Source organism: Oryx dammah, unplaced genomic scaffold, assembly GCF_014754425.2.
Source record: "Oryx dammah isolate SB20612 unplaced genomic scaffold, SCBI_Odam_1.1 HiC_scaffold_10, whole genome shotgun sequence".
Lineage (NCBI taxonomy): Eukaryota > Metazoa > Chordata > Mammalia > Artiodactyla > Bovidae > Oryx > Oryx dammah.
In genome coordinates this window covers 18,611,989-18,629,324 of record NW_024070194.1, presented here as the reverse complement: position 1 = coordinate 18,629,324, position 17,336 = coordinate 18,611,989, and the positions used below count along the sequence as shown (strand labels likewise).

The 17,336-nt window shown below is 40.5% G+C and overlaps 1 protein-coding gene across 1 annotated transcript in view; it reads right to left on the bottom strand.

The window, feature by feature from the left end:
* LOC120868672 (ubiquinol-cytochrome-c reductase complex assembly factor 1) overlaps positions 1-9,314 on the bottom strand; it is a 100,635-nt gene extending 91,321 nt beyond the window's left edge. Inside the window, exon 1 of the mRNA XM_040247462.1 lies at positions 9,196-9,314. Coding sequence (XP_040103396.1) covers positions 9,196-9,219 — 24 coding nt within the window. The 5' untranslated portion in view covers positions 9,220-9,314. The remainder of the gene's footprint in view (positions 1-9,195) is intronic.
* Between the last annotated feature and the right edge of the window lie 8,022 nt (positions 9,315-17,336).

The following is a 17,336-nucleotide window of genomic DNA, read 5'->3' as shown; positions in this document are numbered from 1 at the left end:
TCCATAAGAAACATCATAGCCTTCTTGCACTTAGCAATACTAGACAGCACTTTAGCACTACATGTGGGACGCATTTTACACAGGCAAGTCAGGAACAAAAGCATAAAAATGCAAAAAAAAAAAAAAAGTCACTAAATAGACTATGAAAAGGATATCTGTTTACAGTATAAGAGCTGAAACAGAAAGTCAAAGTATCACCTCAGCTAGTAATACGAAAGTTAGTCAAATTTTTCACCCCTCTGCACATGTCCACAAATAACTGCAAAAGCACAAGTATTGATTCGGGTTACAAATAAATTTTAGCAAGTATGTAAATTCACAAATGCAAGATTTGAGCAAATCAGTAAATATGTTAAGGATGAGGGGTTGGGTTTCTATCAGAGAAAGGAGTTAACCAATATGAAAAGGCAAAAGGATAGAATAAACCCGGTGCTACTGGGCTGGATTTAGAGAACTGCTATGAGTTTTTAATATAGAGAGATAAATAAAGAAATCAATATATATGTGTATTTATGTATATGTATATTGTTGTTGTTTAGCTGCTAAGCCAAGTTTGACTCTTTTTGTGATCCCATGGACCACATCCCCCCAGGCTGCTCTGTCCATGGGATTTCCCAGGCAAGAATACTGGAGCAGGTTGCCATTTGCTTCTCCAAGGGATGTTCCCAACCCAGGGATCACAGCCATGTCTCATGCATTGGTCAGCGGGATCTTTACCACTGAGGCACCAGGGAAGCACATGTATATGTACACACATACGTATATTTCCTACCCCTGTACTGATAAAGCCTGGAAGCAATGAAACCCCAGTTGCAATGACTACATGGAGCATCCAAACTTGGCTTCTAAACAGCAATATTTATTAAAAGGAGCCAGTCTTCTCTGGAGAAAAGTTGAATCCTGAATGGGCTTGAAGCTCCTCAAACCTTATTCACAAATGTCTGGAATTATTTGATCTGTCTAGCAGTTCCTTGGAAGATTCCATCCGTCCAAGAGGAACTCTCCCGGTATGAAAACCATCTTCCCCAGGAGCTATTCGTTTGTTGTTGTTCAGTCGCTCAGTCACGTCCGACTCTCTGTGACCTTGTGGACTGCAGCATGCCAGGCTTTCCTGTCCTTCACTATCTCCTGGAGTTTGCTCAAACTCCTGTTCATTGAGTCGATGATGCCATCCAACCATCAAAACAGAGGCAACTGTTTAACTCTGTGACTGCCTGAGGCAGTAGATAATACTTGGGAAAATAAAAGGCTAACCAAAAGTCTAAAGGAGAATCAAGGGAATGAGATAGGGGCCTTGAAAAGCTCTGACACATTCCTGGGAATCTGAAGGCCATGTGGATGCTCAGGTCTGTGTCCACCCCCAGAAAAGGAAAGATCTGAGACTGCCCTAAAGCTCTCATCTCTGGTTGGCCCTGAGGTACTGCACAAGCAGGAAGTGAGGGTTAAGGCAGAACAGTCAAATGACCAGCAGAATATTGAAAGCATGCTCCAAAATGCACACAGAGCCCCTCAACAAACACTAAGACTTACTGGTTCCAGGCATTTAAGGAAATCTCCATCCAATCATTACTTGACCACTAAGCTAAATGAGCAGAGAGCACACAACAAAAAATACAGACTTGACAGAATTAATTCAGAGAAGTCACTAAACAGAAAAGTAACAGCAAACTCTGGGAAAAGTCCTGATCTCCAGAGCTGCCACATTAGTTCAGTTCAGTTCCGTTCAGTTGCTCAGTCGTGTCCGACTCTTTGTGACTCCATGAATCGCAGCACGCCAGGCCTCCCTGTTCATCACCATCTCCTGGAGTTCACTCAGACTCACGTCCATCGAGTCCGTGATGCCATCTAGCCATCTCATCCTGGGTCATCCCCTTCTCCTCCTGCCCCCAATCTCTCCCAGCATCAGAGTCTTTTCCAATGAGTCAACTCTTCTCATGAGGTGGCCAAAGTACTGGAGCTTCAGCTTTAGCATCATTCCTTCCAAAGAAATCCCAGGGTTGATCTCCTTCAGAATAGACTGGTTGGATCTCCCTGCAGTCCAAGGGACCTTCAAGAGTCTTCTCCAACACCGCATAATATTATTTAAAATGTTCAGTTTTCAACAAAAAGTTATGAAAGACAATAAAACAAAAAGTATGATTCATACAAGGGGAAAAAAAATCAACAGAAACTGCCCCCGAAGAACCCTTGATATTAGACAAACTAAATAAAGACTTTGAATCAGCTATTTAAAAAATTTAACATCTAAAGAAAATCATGTCTAAAGAACTAAAATGAAGTATGAGAACAGTATCTCACCAAATAAAGAATATCAATAAAGAGAAATTTTAACAGAAAGCCAAATAAAAATTCGAGTTAAAAAAAAAACAATAAAGAAAATGAACATGTCACTAGAAAAGTTTAACAGCAGATTTGAGCAAAAGAAAGAATCAGTGACCTTAAAAATAGATTGAGATTATCTACCCAAGAAACAGAAAGAAAAAAACTAAGAAAATTTAACAGCACCTCAGAGAGCTACCATCAAATGTACCTATACCATCAAACATAACAACATTAAGTATAATAGGAGTGTCAGCTGGAGCGGAGAGAAATTTAAAGAACTGGAAAAAAAAATGTGAATACTGGCAGAAAATATGCAAAATTTAATGGAAAACAATCTATAAATTCAAGAAGCTCAACTAACTCCAAATAGGACAAATGCAGAGAGAGTCACAAATTAAAATATCACAATCAAGTTGTGGAAAGATATAAATCTTGGAAGCAGTAAGAGAAGGGACTCATTGTGTATGAGATCCTCAATAATATTAATAGCTATATTTCTCAAAAAACATGGGGGCCAAAAGGCAGTGGGATGAAATACTCAAAATGTTGGAAGTAGCAGAGGGGAGAATGTCAAACAAGAATTCTATACCCAACAAAACTATCATTCACATGTGAAGGAAAAATTAAGAATTTCTATATAAACAAAAACTGAGAGAATCTATCAACAACAGACCTGGCCTTCAACAAATACTAAAGGGAGAACTTCAGGCTGAAATGATACCTTTGACAGTACAGAAAACCAAACCCACATGAAGAAATAAATTGCACTAATAAAGGTAAATATCTGGATAAATTTTAAAATAGTATAAATATTTTGCCCATAATTTTCTTACTTTCATTTTTAATTTAAAAGACACTGCATAAAACAATAATTATAAATCTGTACTGAAGCACACACAATGTATAAAGATGTAATTTGAATGACAATACTGACACAAAGGCAGAAGGAAATAATGAGGCAATATCAAATCGTAATTTTTATATATTGTTGAAATCACACTGGTATTTAATTTAAATTAGATTATTAGAAATTAAGTTATTAGTTGTAATTCCCAGAGCAAACACTAAGAAAATAACAAAAAATATAGTAAAACCTTACATAATATATAAAAATTAACTCAGAATGGATCTAAGACCTAAACATAAGGCCTAAAACTATGAAACTCTTAGAGGAAAACATAAGGGAAACATTTCATGACCTTAGATTGGGCAATGATTTCATAGATATATTACCAGAAGCAGAGGCAATAAAAAAGTTAAGTTGGACTTCATTAAAATTAAAAGCTTCTGTGCATCAAATACTATCAGTAAACTGAAAAGGCAACCCATGGACTGGGAGAAAATATTTGCAAATCATATATCTGATAATGGACTGACTTAAAAACATAGAGAATTCAGACAATTCAAAAACAAAAAAATAACCTGATTTAAAAAAGCAGGCACAGGGCTCCCCTGGTGGCTCAGTGGTAAAGAATCCACCTGCCAACGCAGGAGACAGGTTTGATCCCTAATCTGGGATGATCCCACATGCCAAGGAGTAACTAAGTCCATGACCGAAGCCCCTGTACCCTAGGGCCCATACTCAGCAACAAAAAGCCACCACAATGAGAAGCCTGTGCACTGCAACTAGAGTAGTCCCCACTTGCCACAACTACAGAAAGACCGTGCAAAGCAGTGAAGACCCAGCCAAAAATAAGTAAAATTTTAAAACATTAAGAAAAAAAAAGAATCCGCCAGCCAATGCAGGAACACAGGTTTGATCTCTGATCCAGGAAGACCCCACATGCCTTGGAGCAACTAAGTCCACGCGCCATAAATATCAAGCCTGTGCTCTAGAACCTGGGAACCACAACTACTGAGCCCATGTGCCGCAACTGCTGAAGCCAGTGCACCTAGAGCCCACGCTCCACAAGAGAAACCACTGCAATAAGAAGCCCATGCTCTGCAACAGAGTAGCCCCCACCCACCACAACCAAAGTCCACATGCAGCAATGAAGACCCTGAATAGCCAAAAATAACTAATTATTTTTTTTTAAATGGACACAGAACTTGAATAGACGTTTCTCCAATGATATACATAAAGGCCAATAAGCATAAAAGAAATATGCTTAACAGCAGTAATCACTAGAGAAATACAAATCAAAACTATAAGGAGGTATCATCTCATACCCACTATGATGGCCACTATGATTTAAAAAAAAAAAAAAAGGAGAGTGAAAAAGCTGGCTTAAAATTCAACATTCAAAAACTAAAATCATGAGATCCAGTCCCATCACTCCATGGCAAATAGATGGACAAACAATGGAAACAGTGACTTTATTTTCTCAGGCTCCAAAATCACGGCAGATGGTGACCGCAGCCATGAAATTAAGATGCTTGCTCCTTGGAAGAAAAACTATGACAAACCTAGACAGCATATTAAAAAGCAGAGACATTACATTGCCAACAAAGGTCCATATAGTCAAAGTTACAGTTTTTCCAGTAGTCATGTATGAATGTAAGAGCTGGACCATAAAGAAGGCTGAGCACCAAAGAATTGATGCTTTTGAACTGTGGTGTTGAAGACTCTTGAGAGTCCCTTGGACTGCAAGGAGATCAAACCAGTCAATCCTAAAGGAAATCAGTCCTGAATATTCACTGTAAGGACTGATGCTGAAGCTCCAATACTTTAGCCACCTGATTCGAAGAACCGACTCATTGGAAAAGACCCTGATGCTGGGAAACATTGAAGGCAGGAGAAGGAGATGACACAGGGTAAGACGTTTGGATGGCATCACCAACTTGATGGAAATGAGCGTGAGCAAGCTCAGGGAGTTGATGATGGACAGGAAAGCCTGGCATGCTGCAGTCTATGGGATTGCAAATAGTTGGACATGACTGAGCAACTGAACTGAACTAATAAAAAAAAAAAAAAACAGAAAATAACAATGTCAGCAAAGATGTGGAGAAATTTAAACCCTTGTGCTTTGCTGATATAAATATAAAATAGCATAGTTTCTACAATTTCTACTATTGTCAAAGAAAAGTAAAAATTATTACCAATGCCCAGAACAGCTCATAAAACCATAAAGTCCCAGTATACTACTTAAATGTTCATTTCGTCTGCTAGAGCAACTCAGCAATAGCAGTGCTTCAGTTTACTCCTCCTTCCCAAACCCACTGGCGAAGAAGGGTAAAAACTGGTCAAAAAGGCAGAAAGAGGAAAAAGTAAGGTGAGACTAATGAAAATGTTCCAGGAACACTACCTTTCAGTGGTTCGATTTTTTTTATCTGCAAAATGAGGAGATAATAGTGCCTACCTTTTCAAAGGGCTGTCATAAGGATTTAGTTAACTTCACATATATAAAGCATTTAAGAGTGGTTACTGCATAGTAAACACCCTATTAGTTATCAATATTCTTGCTTGAGAAATCACAACTTCTTGTTTCAACTACAACCTATATTTCAGTTCTCTCTCCTGAACACCAGATCTCCAGCTGCAAAAAAGAAAAAAAAAAATCTCCAGCTAGATTTTCTCAGTGAAGAACACTGCTATGAACTCTCTCATCCTAGGCTGACTTGGAACTCACTGTTAGACTCTTCCCTCTTCTTCATCCTTTACATCTAACTCTCACCAAGCCCTGCAGACTCTCTCTCCTAAGTATCTCTTGAAACCACCCCTTCTTCTTTAACCACATTGTCCCTGGCCCCTTAGTACAGGCCTTTATCACTTCTTCCAGGATTACTTCGGAGAAGGCAATGGCAACCCACTCCAGTACTCTTGCCTGGAAAATCCCATGGATGGAGGAGCCTGGTGGGCTGCAGTCCATGGGGTCGCTAAGAGTCAGACATGACTTCACTTTCACTTTCACTTTTCACTTTCATGCATTGGAGAAGGAAATGGCAACCCACTCCAGTGTTCTTGCCTGGAGAATCCCAGGGACGGGGGAGCCTAGTGGGCTGCCGTCTATGGGGTCACACAGAGTCGGACACGACTGAAGCAACTTAGCAGCAGCAGCAGCAGGATTACTCAAGTAGTTTCTCACTGACCATCGGGACTCTAATCTCAGCTCTCTCTGACTGATCCATCTGTTACATTCATCCCTGTTACAAGGATCTATTAAAACAAAAATCTAGTAGTAAATATATGAGTGTTTACTATGTCGAATTTTTTTCTTACTTTTTTGTACTTTCAAAATAAAATTTTAATTTCAATTTAAAAATGAGAGGAGAAACAAAGTGTTCCCCCTGATCAAGGGTGGTTGGAAACAGGCAGACAAATACAAGAAAAGGACTGAAAAAGGCACAAAGAAATTTGGGGGAGTGACAGATATGTTCATTAATTTTATTATGATTATGACTCTTCAGGTATATACCTGTATCAAAACTTATCAAATTATACAATTAAATAAATGTGACTTACTGTATGTCAATTATTCCTCAATTTCAAATTTTTAAATAAGAAAAAAGAGTAAATACATTAAAAAAAAAAAAAAACCTTTAAAAATAAATCCTCCCTTTGTTTAAAATATTTCAATGGCTTCCCTCTGCCTTAAGATAAATCTCCAACTCCTAACACTGACATGGAAGGTAATGCCTCCTCTCCTGCCATTTCCCCACAAGGGCCCCTAAGTCCAGTCAAAGAGATTTACTTACAGCTCCTTGACTGTCTAGCACAGTAACACAAGCTAATGCTTCTGCTCTATGCCCCTTCCTCTATTCCCCAGCTAATGCTCTCTCATTAAGTATCTAAATGTTCATCCTCAGTGTGGGCTAGCTGCCTTTCTACTCTGCTACCAGAGCACCTTGTTCAGACTTCTATCACAGCATTTCAAGAACTGTGTTAGTAGTTTTCTTTTTTGTCTCTATTAGATTATAAGCATGAAAATAAGGTCTATGTTTGCCATTTTGGGTCCACTGGAGAGTTCCCAGGACATAGTAAACACTCAAAATAGTTGCTGAATAAAAGGGAAGAAAAGCAATTAAAATATCACTTATATCAACTGATTCTCTGATCATCACTATCAAATTTACCCTTCAGAAAACCTGAAGCTCAGAGAAATTAGTTGACTTGCTCCGGGCCATACCCATAGTTGGTAATGGGGCCAAGCTTTCAAACAAGGCCCTTCCGACTCCTAGACAGGTGCATTTTCCTTTTGTGAATTCCTCACCATGCCTAACCCAAATGCCTCTCAGCATAAGGGATCAATAAATATCTGCTACTTTCATGTTTACTGTCACTCTCTAGTCCCAAGTTGCTTTCTCACATACTGCACTTTAACACATGATAAGACTTCAAAGAATTATAGTATACAGTATAAAGTGAAAGAGATGTTCCTTATCCATTCTTGGTTTTTTACTTAAAAAGATGACTAGAAAGAGATAAATGGGGTGAGGGGAGATTCAACTAATAGTAGCAGTTAGAGAGGTAGTTTCAGTGGATGCTACCAACTAAGAAGGAATGAACCTGCAACTGTCCACAAGCTCAGTGGCGGGCTCAGCTGGGGCAGCCACTAACTTCCAAGTGGAGTCAAGGTATTCATTTCACATCTACAGCCCAACAAAATTCTTATGTCCCCCCCTCCCCAATATCCATCTTAAAAACACTTTTGACATCCTAGTTGCCATTTCCTCAGCAGTCCTCAGATCCAAATCAATTTATGCCCTGACATCAACAATTACTTCAGTGAGTGACTTTCTGTTTGAAGGAGCTACACTTCAAACAAACATTTACTACACAACAATAGAAGGCACTGTACTTTGCTAGGCTGACAAGAAATACAAGAAGTAAAATGCGGTCCATACAAGCCACATATAAAAAGATTAGAAACAAGTGTCCCTAATACCGTAACTCAAAGGAAAGCTAGAGGCAGGAATGCAAAGAAATAGAGGAAAACAACAGAATGGGAAAGACTAGAGATCTGCTACAAAAAATAATGCCCTTGACCTAGTTTTTTAAAGACTTGCTGAAAGTATAAACTCTCCCATCCTTCCATAACTAGAAACCAAGCTCTGTATCCTCCTAATGTTTGTTCTATTTAATTCCTAGAAGTAAGAATCCACTAGGACAGGACTGAAGCACAAGAGGTGCAGCAGCTTCCCATATGGGTGTTAATTAGTCAAGCGTATAATAGTTCTTCCTAACTTATTTCATTCATTCCTTCAACAAATATTTATTTAACACTCATGATGTGCCACACACTGCACTAGGCAGAGTAAAAACAACAGATATGACCCAAGTTCTCCTGCAGCTTTCACTCCAACAACCTGTAATAGTATTCCACTTAGCTTTACGGTTAAGAATGAATCTACTGCTCTCTCTGATAAAGCAAGTGAAAGTGAAGTAGCTCAGTAGTGTCCGAATCTTTGCGACCCCCGTGGACTGTAGCCTACCAGGCTCCTCTGTCCATGGGATTCTCCAGGCAAGGATACTGGAGTGGGTTGCCATTTCCTTCTCCATGATAAAGCCAGAGGACCTCAGAATTCGAAGTACTTGCAGATTTACGTCCTCCCTTTGCGCCTAGGGATTCTGAAGCCCTAAAGTGACTTGCCCAAGGTCACCCTGTCCATTAGTGACAGAACAGGAATTAGAACGCGGATCTCTCTCTCCCTGAAGGGAAGGAGTTACAGGTGGTGACCGAGGAAAAGCAAGTTTCATCAAATTTAGGTCTGAAGTCACTCTCCTCCCTTCTCCAAAGATGGGGAAGGCACGGAAAAATCGAGGGTCGGGGGAGTGGGAAGCTGCCTCAGTTTCCCCACAGAAAGGCGGCCGAGTAGCCCCGCTACCGCATCGGCTCCGCTCCTGCACTTCTGTCCAGTTGTTCCCGTCCCGCCCTCTCCAACTCCAACCCGGGAGTCCGGCGGGCGACCGCACATAATTCCTCCTTCACTCACAAGGACTCGCACCAGCAACGCCATGTTTCTCGACAACCATTTCCGGGTGAAGGCTGGGCTTCCGGAATCTCCACTGCCGCCACCCCTCCACTAGGTTGTCTTTTCGCCGCTTGGTGCCCGGCAACCGCAGCGCAGGCGCACAGAGGCCGCTGGGCGCACGAGCGCGCGCTTTCCCCGCTGTGCACGAGAAGGTAGGGCCCGGGCGCGCGGCTGGACAGTCGGGACGCGCACGCGCGCCTCCCACTCTGTCTAGTCTCGGTCGGGAGCGTCACAGAGGCCCGTGTCGTCTCCACAACACCAGTCCTCTGTGACATCTGCCTCGGGCTTTTCGTAGCTTTCTCCTTAACCCGCCTGACTCCTCAGCACTTCTTGTCGGAGTTCCTCTTTCCCAGACTTTGTCCCCACTAGGATTACCGCCTTTTCACCAGCGGTTGAAAATTACAGGATCTTTGGGGAAATCCCGACACTTTTAAGACTCGCTGAAACGAGCCGGAGGAGAAGGAGGGACATAGGACACGGCTGAGTCCTGAAATTCAGGGGAAGAGGGTGATCACATACTGACTTGAAACCTGAGAACGGGACTTTAGGGGTTTCTGGTTGGTTGGTTGCAATTGGGAGCATCTTTGAGTATTGATAGGAAATTATTATAAAGTTGAAGATATAGAAGATGCAAGGGTGCAAGACGTTTCCTCCGGAGGTGAGAGAGAATGGCTTTAGCCAGAAGACCTCTTACATTCATTGTACCCCAGGAACATTAGAGGAGAGAAGGGATGGGTGTTCCTGGGGTTATGGGGGGCAGAGGGGCAGAATGTTGAAGGGACTTTCTTACTTTTCATTCAGTCAACATATAGACCCATTGACTATAGGCCTATGACCAGTTCAGTGTGTGCTGAACCTAAGACAGGTGTGGATACTGGCTTCCTGGAGCTCATAGATGTGGTGGGAGGGCTGGGCACACAAAAGTAAGCCAATGAGAAAGATAAAATAGTTTAAAATTGTGTTAAGTGCTATGAAGGAAACAACAAGGAGCTTAATTAGAGAATAACATGGGAAACTACCCTTGATATGCTTTCTCCACTCAAGTGAGCGGTTTATGTGTTTGGAATTGAAAACAGTGGTAGAGTGCTCCTACGGGCTTCCCTGGTGGCTCAGTGGTAAAGAATCTACCTGCCAGTGTGGGAGCCTCCAGTTCAATCCCTGGGTCAGAAACATTCCCTAGAAAAGAAAATTACAGCCCACTCCAGTATTCTTGCTTGGGAAATGCCATGGACAGAGAAGCCTGGCAGGCTACAGTCCATGGGATTGCAGAGTCAGACACGACTTGATGACTAAACAACAACAAAGTGCTCCTACAGGGAAGTTAGGACAAGTGGCATCACATATTATAAATGATAAGAGCAATATTCTTGTTAATCAGTTTGAAGATGCAAATGTGATACAAAAACTATACAGGTTTGAAAATTGAAAGTGTTAGTCACTCAGTTGTGTCTGACTCTTTGTAACCACATAGACTGTGGCTCATCAGGCTCCTTTGACTATGGAATTTTCCAGGCAAGAGTACTGGAGTGGGTAGTCTTTCCTTCTCCAGGGGATCTTTACTGCCCAGGGATTGAACCCAGATCTCCAATATAGCAGGCAGATTCTTTACTGTCTGAGCCACCAGGTTTAAGAGCAAGTAAATAATTCACATAAGAGTTAATGAACTAAGATGTAGAAGACAAGAGAAAAGGCTTATTTAATTTCCTTTCTTAAGGCTTCTATTTTCTCTTGGCAGGAGAATTTTGTATTCAAAGGATGGCAGACTGTATGAGATTGTAGTTCAGAAGAAGAAAAGTTTAACAGAGACTGAAAGAAAAAGGGGCCAGTGAAATATGGAGGATCTAGTTGAAGTTTGTAACTCTTTGCTTTATAAATTTTAATTTATTACTTTTAAATTAAAAGTCAGATTTATACTTATACTCTCTTTTCTTAAAATTAGCATGTTGCAGATAAAGCTACAGTCCCTTTTTACCAACACCTTGAATCCCAACTTTCCACCCTCTCTAAAACTGAATTCCCTTCCAGATTTTTTTTAATGCTTGTTTTCACGTACTTATACATGTTTCCTTAGAAAATATTAGGTTGGGGCAAACGTAATTGTGGTTTCTGACCGTGATTTTTAAATCATTATAACTAGACTCAAACACAGCTTTATTAATCAAAGTGGGGACCATTACAATCAATACATTTTTGCCAACAAGAAATAAGTTTATTTATTCCTGTAGAGTAAAAATCTGTGCCTTGGAATTCAGTGAACTCTTGGAAAGCATTTTCTGCCTCCTGCTGGTTATGGAAGCATTTTCCATGCAAAAAGTTGTCAAGATAGTTGAAAAAGTGGTAGTCAGTTGGTGAGAGATCAGGTGAATACGGTGGATGAGGCAAAACTTCATAGCACAATTGGTTCAACTTTTGAAATGTTGGTTGTGTGACATGCAGTTGATGTTGTCATGGAAAAGAATTGGGCCCATTCTGTTGACCAATGCTGGCTTCAGACATTGTAGTTTTTGGTACATTACATCGATTTGCTGAGCATGCTTCTCAAGTGTAATGGTTTCACTGGGATTCAGCAAGCTGTAGTGGATCAGACTAGGAGCAGACCATCAAACAGTGACGGTGACTTTTTGTGCAATTTGGCTTTGGAAAATGCTTTGGAGCTGCTTCTTGGTCCAGCCACTGAGCTGGTCATCACCAGTTGTCATATAAAATCCACTTTTGGTCAATCATCACAATCCGATCAAGAAATGATTCTTTGTTGTTGCATAAGAGTAAGAGAAGACAACACTTCAAAACAAAGATTTTTTTTGATTTGCAGTCAGCTCATGAAATACTCACTTACCAAGGGTGCTTTTTCACCTTTCCAATTTGCTTCAAATGCTGAACAATGATAGAATGTTTGACATTGAGTTCTTTGGCAATTTCTCATCATGTAGTTATAAGAGGATCAGCTTCAATGATGCTCTTAGCTGGTTGTTGTCAACTTCCGATGATTGGCCACTACACTCCTCATCTTCTTTTTTTTGTTTGTTTTTAATTTTAATTTTTACTTTATTTTACTTTACAATACTGTATTGGTTTTGGCACACATTGACATGAATCTGCCACGGGTGTACATGAGCTCCCAAATATGAACCCCCCTCCCACCTCCCACCCCACATCATCTCTCTGGATCATCCCCATGCACCAGCCCCAAGCATCCTGTATCCTGCATCGAACATAGACTGGCGATTCATTTCTTACATGATAGTGTACATGTTTCAATGCCATTCTCCCAAATCATCCCACTCTCTCCCTCTCCCTCAGAGTCCAAAAGTCCACTCTACACATCTGTGTCTCTATCGCTGTCTTGCATACAGGGTCATCACTACCATCTCTCTAAATTCCATATATATGTGTTAGTATACTATATTGGTGTTTTTCTTTCTGGCTTACTTCACTCTGTGTAATCGGCTCCAGTTTCATCCATCTCACTAGAACTGACTCAAATGCATTCTTTTTAATGGCTGCGTAATACTCCATTGTGTATATGTACCACAGCTTTCTTATCCATTCATCTGCTGATGGACATCTACGTTGCTTCCATGTCCTGGCTATTATAAACAGTGCTGCGATGAACATTGGGGTACATGTGTCTCTTCCTATTCTGGTTTCCTCGGTGTGTATGCCCAGCAGTGGGATTGCTGGGTCGTATGGCAGTTCTATTTCCAGTTTTTTAAGGAATCTCCACACTGTTCTCCATAGTGGCTGTACTAGTTTGCATTCCCACCAACAGTGTAAGAGGGTTCCCTTTTCTCCACACCCTCTCCAGCATTTATTGCTTGCAGACTTTTGGATTGCAGCCATTCTGACCGGTGTGAAGTGGTACCTCATTGTGGTCTTGATTTGCATTTCTCTGATAATGAGTGATGTTGAGCATCTTTTCATGTGTTTGTTAGCCATCCGTATGTCTTCTTTCGAGAAATGTCTATTTAGTTCTTTGGCCCATTTTTTGATTGGGTCGTTTATTTTTCTGGAATTGAGCTGCAGGAGTTGCTTGTATATTTTTGAGATCAGTTGTTTGTCAGTTGCTTCATTTGCTATTATTTTCTCCCATTCAGAAGGCTGTCTTTTCACCTTGCTTATATTTTCCTTTGTTGTGCAGAAGCTTTTAATTTTAGTTAGATCCCATTTGTTTATTTTTGCTTTTATTTCCAGTATTCTGGGAGGTGGATCATAGAGGATCCTGCTGTGATTTATGTCGGAGAGTGTTTTGCCTATGTTTTCCTCTAGGAGTTTTATAGTTTCTGGTCTTACGTTTAGATCTTTAATCCATTTTGAGTTTATTTTTGTGTTACACTCCTCATCTTCAAGTCTCTCGTCTCCTTTGCAAAACTTCTTGAAGCACCACTGCACTGTATGTTCGTTAGCAGTTCCTGGACCAATGTGTTGTTGATGTTGAGAATTGTGTCTGCTGCTTTACGACAGATTTTGATCTCAAATAAGGAAATCCCAATGCAGGGGGCCCAGGTTCAATCCCTGGTCAGGGAACTTGATCCCTAATGCCACAACTAAAGATCTCTTTTGCCACAACAAAGACCCAGGGCAGCCAAATAAATAAATATGTTTTTTTTTTAAATCATACATTACAAATATATATGTGCTGAGCATTTACCACGATCCAGGCTCAGATCTAGATTCTGAAGATACAAAAGAGAATAAAACAAAGTTCCTGCCCTCATGGAGATTATACTTCAGTGGAGAAGACAAGCAATAAGCAAATAAATATAATGTCAGGTATGATGACTGCTAAGAAGGGTAAGAACAAAATATAATAGGGTGCTATTTTAGATAGAATGATCCAGTAGGGCCATACTGAATTTAATCAAAAATATGAATGAAATGATAGAGTGACCCATGTAAAAGAACATGCTGGGCAGAGAGAACAGCAAGGACAAAGGTCCCAACATGAGAGAATGCTTGATGTTTCCAAGAAAGAAAAAGGAGCTTATCATTGGCTGGAGCCAAATGAATAGGGAAGAGTATGATAAGAGATGAAATTCACCAGATGGTCCTAGGAGCCAGATCCTGGGGAACCTTGTTGACCATGATAAAGATTTTAGATTCTATTCTGTGTGTTATTATAGCTGCAGAAAAATCCCTGGAAGGATACACAAGAAACTGGTGGTGGTAGTTTTAGTGCCTGATTCTGAGGAAGAGGGTTAGGGGACTAGGATGTTAGGTCTGGAAGGGAGACATATTTTTTCCACCTATATCCTTTTGTCTTGTTTGGACTTTGTACTATATCTATATAATTCCGTTTAACATTGAAAGAAAAACATCCAAACCACTCTTAAAATCTTCCGCCAAAAAAAAAAAAACAACTTACTTGTTGGTTTTATGGGAAATAAAAAGAAGTGAAACTTGGTCCTTGCCCTTAGCATATTATGATTGTGAAAGTATAATACATACAACAGTTTTTAAAGACAATGCCAAAGGATGACATTTTATTCCTATCTCACACCATATGGAAAATTAACTCAAAATGAATCATGGATCTAAATGTAAAAACTAAACAATAAAGCATAAGAGTAAGTCTTTGTGACTTTGTTTTAGGCAAAACCTCCTTAAATACAACATCAAAAGCACACAAAAGAAAAACTAGGTAAATTGGACTACATGAAAATTTAAACTATTCATTGCAAAAGATACCATCAAGAAAGTGAAAAGATACAAATTAGGAGAAAATGTTTGCAAATCACCTATCTGATAAAGGATTTGTATCCAGAATATACAAAGAGCTATACAACTCAGTAATAAAAAAAAAATAAACACCCAGTCAAAAATGAGTAAAAGATTTGAACAGACATTTCTGCAAGGAAGATACACAAATGGTCAATAAGCTAATGAAAAGATGATCAACATCATTAGTCATTAGGGAAACACACAACATAATGAGATACCACTTCACATCACACTAAGTGGCTATAATCAAGCAGATATGTAATACAGGTACTGGCAAGGATGTGAAAGACTGGATAACTCATGCATGAGACTGTAAAACTATACAGCTGCTTTGGAAAACAGTCTTGCGGTTCCTGTAAATTACAAACATAGACTTAACGTTTCTTGGGCATATATTTAAGAGAAATTAAAACATACGGGTGATGCTAGTGGTAAAGAACCCACCTGCCAGTGCAGGAGACATAAGAGACTTGGGTTCAATCCCTGGGTCAGGAAGATCCCCTGGAGAGAGAAATGGCAACCCACTCCAGTATTCTTGACTGGAGAATCCCATGGACAGAGGAACCTGGCATGCTAAAGTCCATTGGGTTGCAAAGAGTTAGACACAACTGAAGTGATTTAGGACAGACCGGATGGAAAACATATTGTCCACATGATAACTTGCATATTTATGTTCATCACAAAATTATTCAAAGTAGCCAAAAACAACCTAAATATCCTTCAACTGATGAAATGGATAAATAAAATACGGTATATCCAGAAAATGGATTATTACTCGGCAATGACAAGGGGTGAACTACTGATACACTTCAATGTGGATGACCTTGAAAACATTATGCTAAGTGAAAGAAGTCAGTCACTAAAGGGTATTGTATGAGTATGATCCATTTCTGTGAAATGTCCAGCTGCCCAATGCCATGGCCAATTCCTGAACTTCACCACCAGAATTAGTTATGAAATTTTTGATTTATTCCATTCTGGGTTCTCACCACTATTTTTTTGGCCATGCCATGTGGTTTGTGGGATCTTAGTTCCCTGACCAGATATTGAACCTATGCCCCCTGGAGTAGAAGTACAGAGTTCTAACCATTGTACCACCTAGGAATTCTCTCATCATCCTATTCTTTAAGCATCCGTTCATTCCTAGTACATTTGTCATTCTACCCCACTGAGACCTCCAGGCTTTTTATCTCTCCTCTTTACACAGTTGTCTGTCAACTTTCTCCCCTTTCCTCCTATCTAGCTCACATCATACAGTCTGTCACTTTAATTGCCTAATTGTCTCTTGCCAGTGTAACTCCCTTGCTCAAAAGTCTTTCTCCCCACCCCACCTAGAGAGACTTCCTACCTCTAATTGTCCATTTGTTCCATGCCTGCATCTAGATTATTAAGTTCTACTGGAGAAAACCATGCAAAGAGCCTATTGATACCACCAAATATGGATACCAACCTTTATTATGCTTATCTCTGCTCTCTTCTCCAAAACTACTGTTTACTAATAACACTGTATTAGATTCCTAAGGCCGCCATAGCAAACAACACACACACCAGGTGGCTTAAAACAGTGGAAATGTATTGTCTCCCAGTTCTGGAGCCTAGAAGTCGAAAATCAAGGTCACATTCTATCTGAAAGCTCTAGGGGATCTTTCCTTGCCTCTTCCTAGCTGCTGGTCATTGCTATAAATCCCTGGTGGGGTTTTTTTTTTGGGAGGGGGTGGTATTTGTTTTTATATTTTGGCTGCACTGCACTGCATGCCTGATGGTCTCCAACCAGGGGTCCAATGAACCTAAGCCTCTTCAGTGAAAGCACCAAATCCTAACCACCAGGCCATCAGGGAACTCTCGATCCTTAGTGTTTCTTGGTTTACAGCTTGCAAAACTCCAATCTCTGCCTCTGCCATCACATGGCTTTCTCCTTCTGTTCCTGTCTCTGTGACTCTTCTCATCTTGTAAATGCGTGCATGCCTGCTCAGTTGTCTCCAACTCTTGTGACCCATATGGACTGTAGCCCTCCAAGCTCCATTGTCCACAGGATTTTCCAGGCAAGAATACTGGAGCGGGTTGCCATTTCCTCCTCCAGGGGATCTTCCCGACCCAGGGATAGAATCCACATCTCCTGCATTGCAGGAGGATTCTTTTATCACTGAGCCACCAGGGAAGCCCCACATCTTATAAGTATGCCAGTCGTGTTGGATTAGAGCCCCCCCTGATGATCTTAACTTGATTATACCTGTGAAGACCCTTTTTCCAGATAAGGTTATATTCACATATTAGGAGCAGGGAGGTTGGACTTTAACATATATTTAAAATTTTTTTCAGTCTTAACGCATGACACGTGGGACCTTAGTTCCCCAACCAGGGATCAGACCCGAGCTCCCTGCATT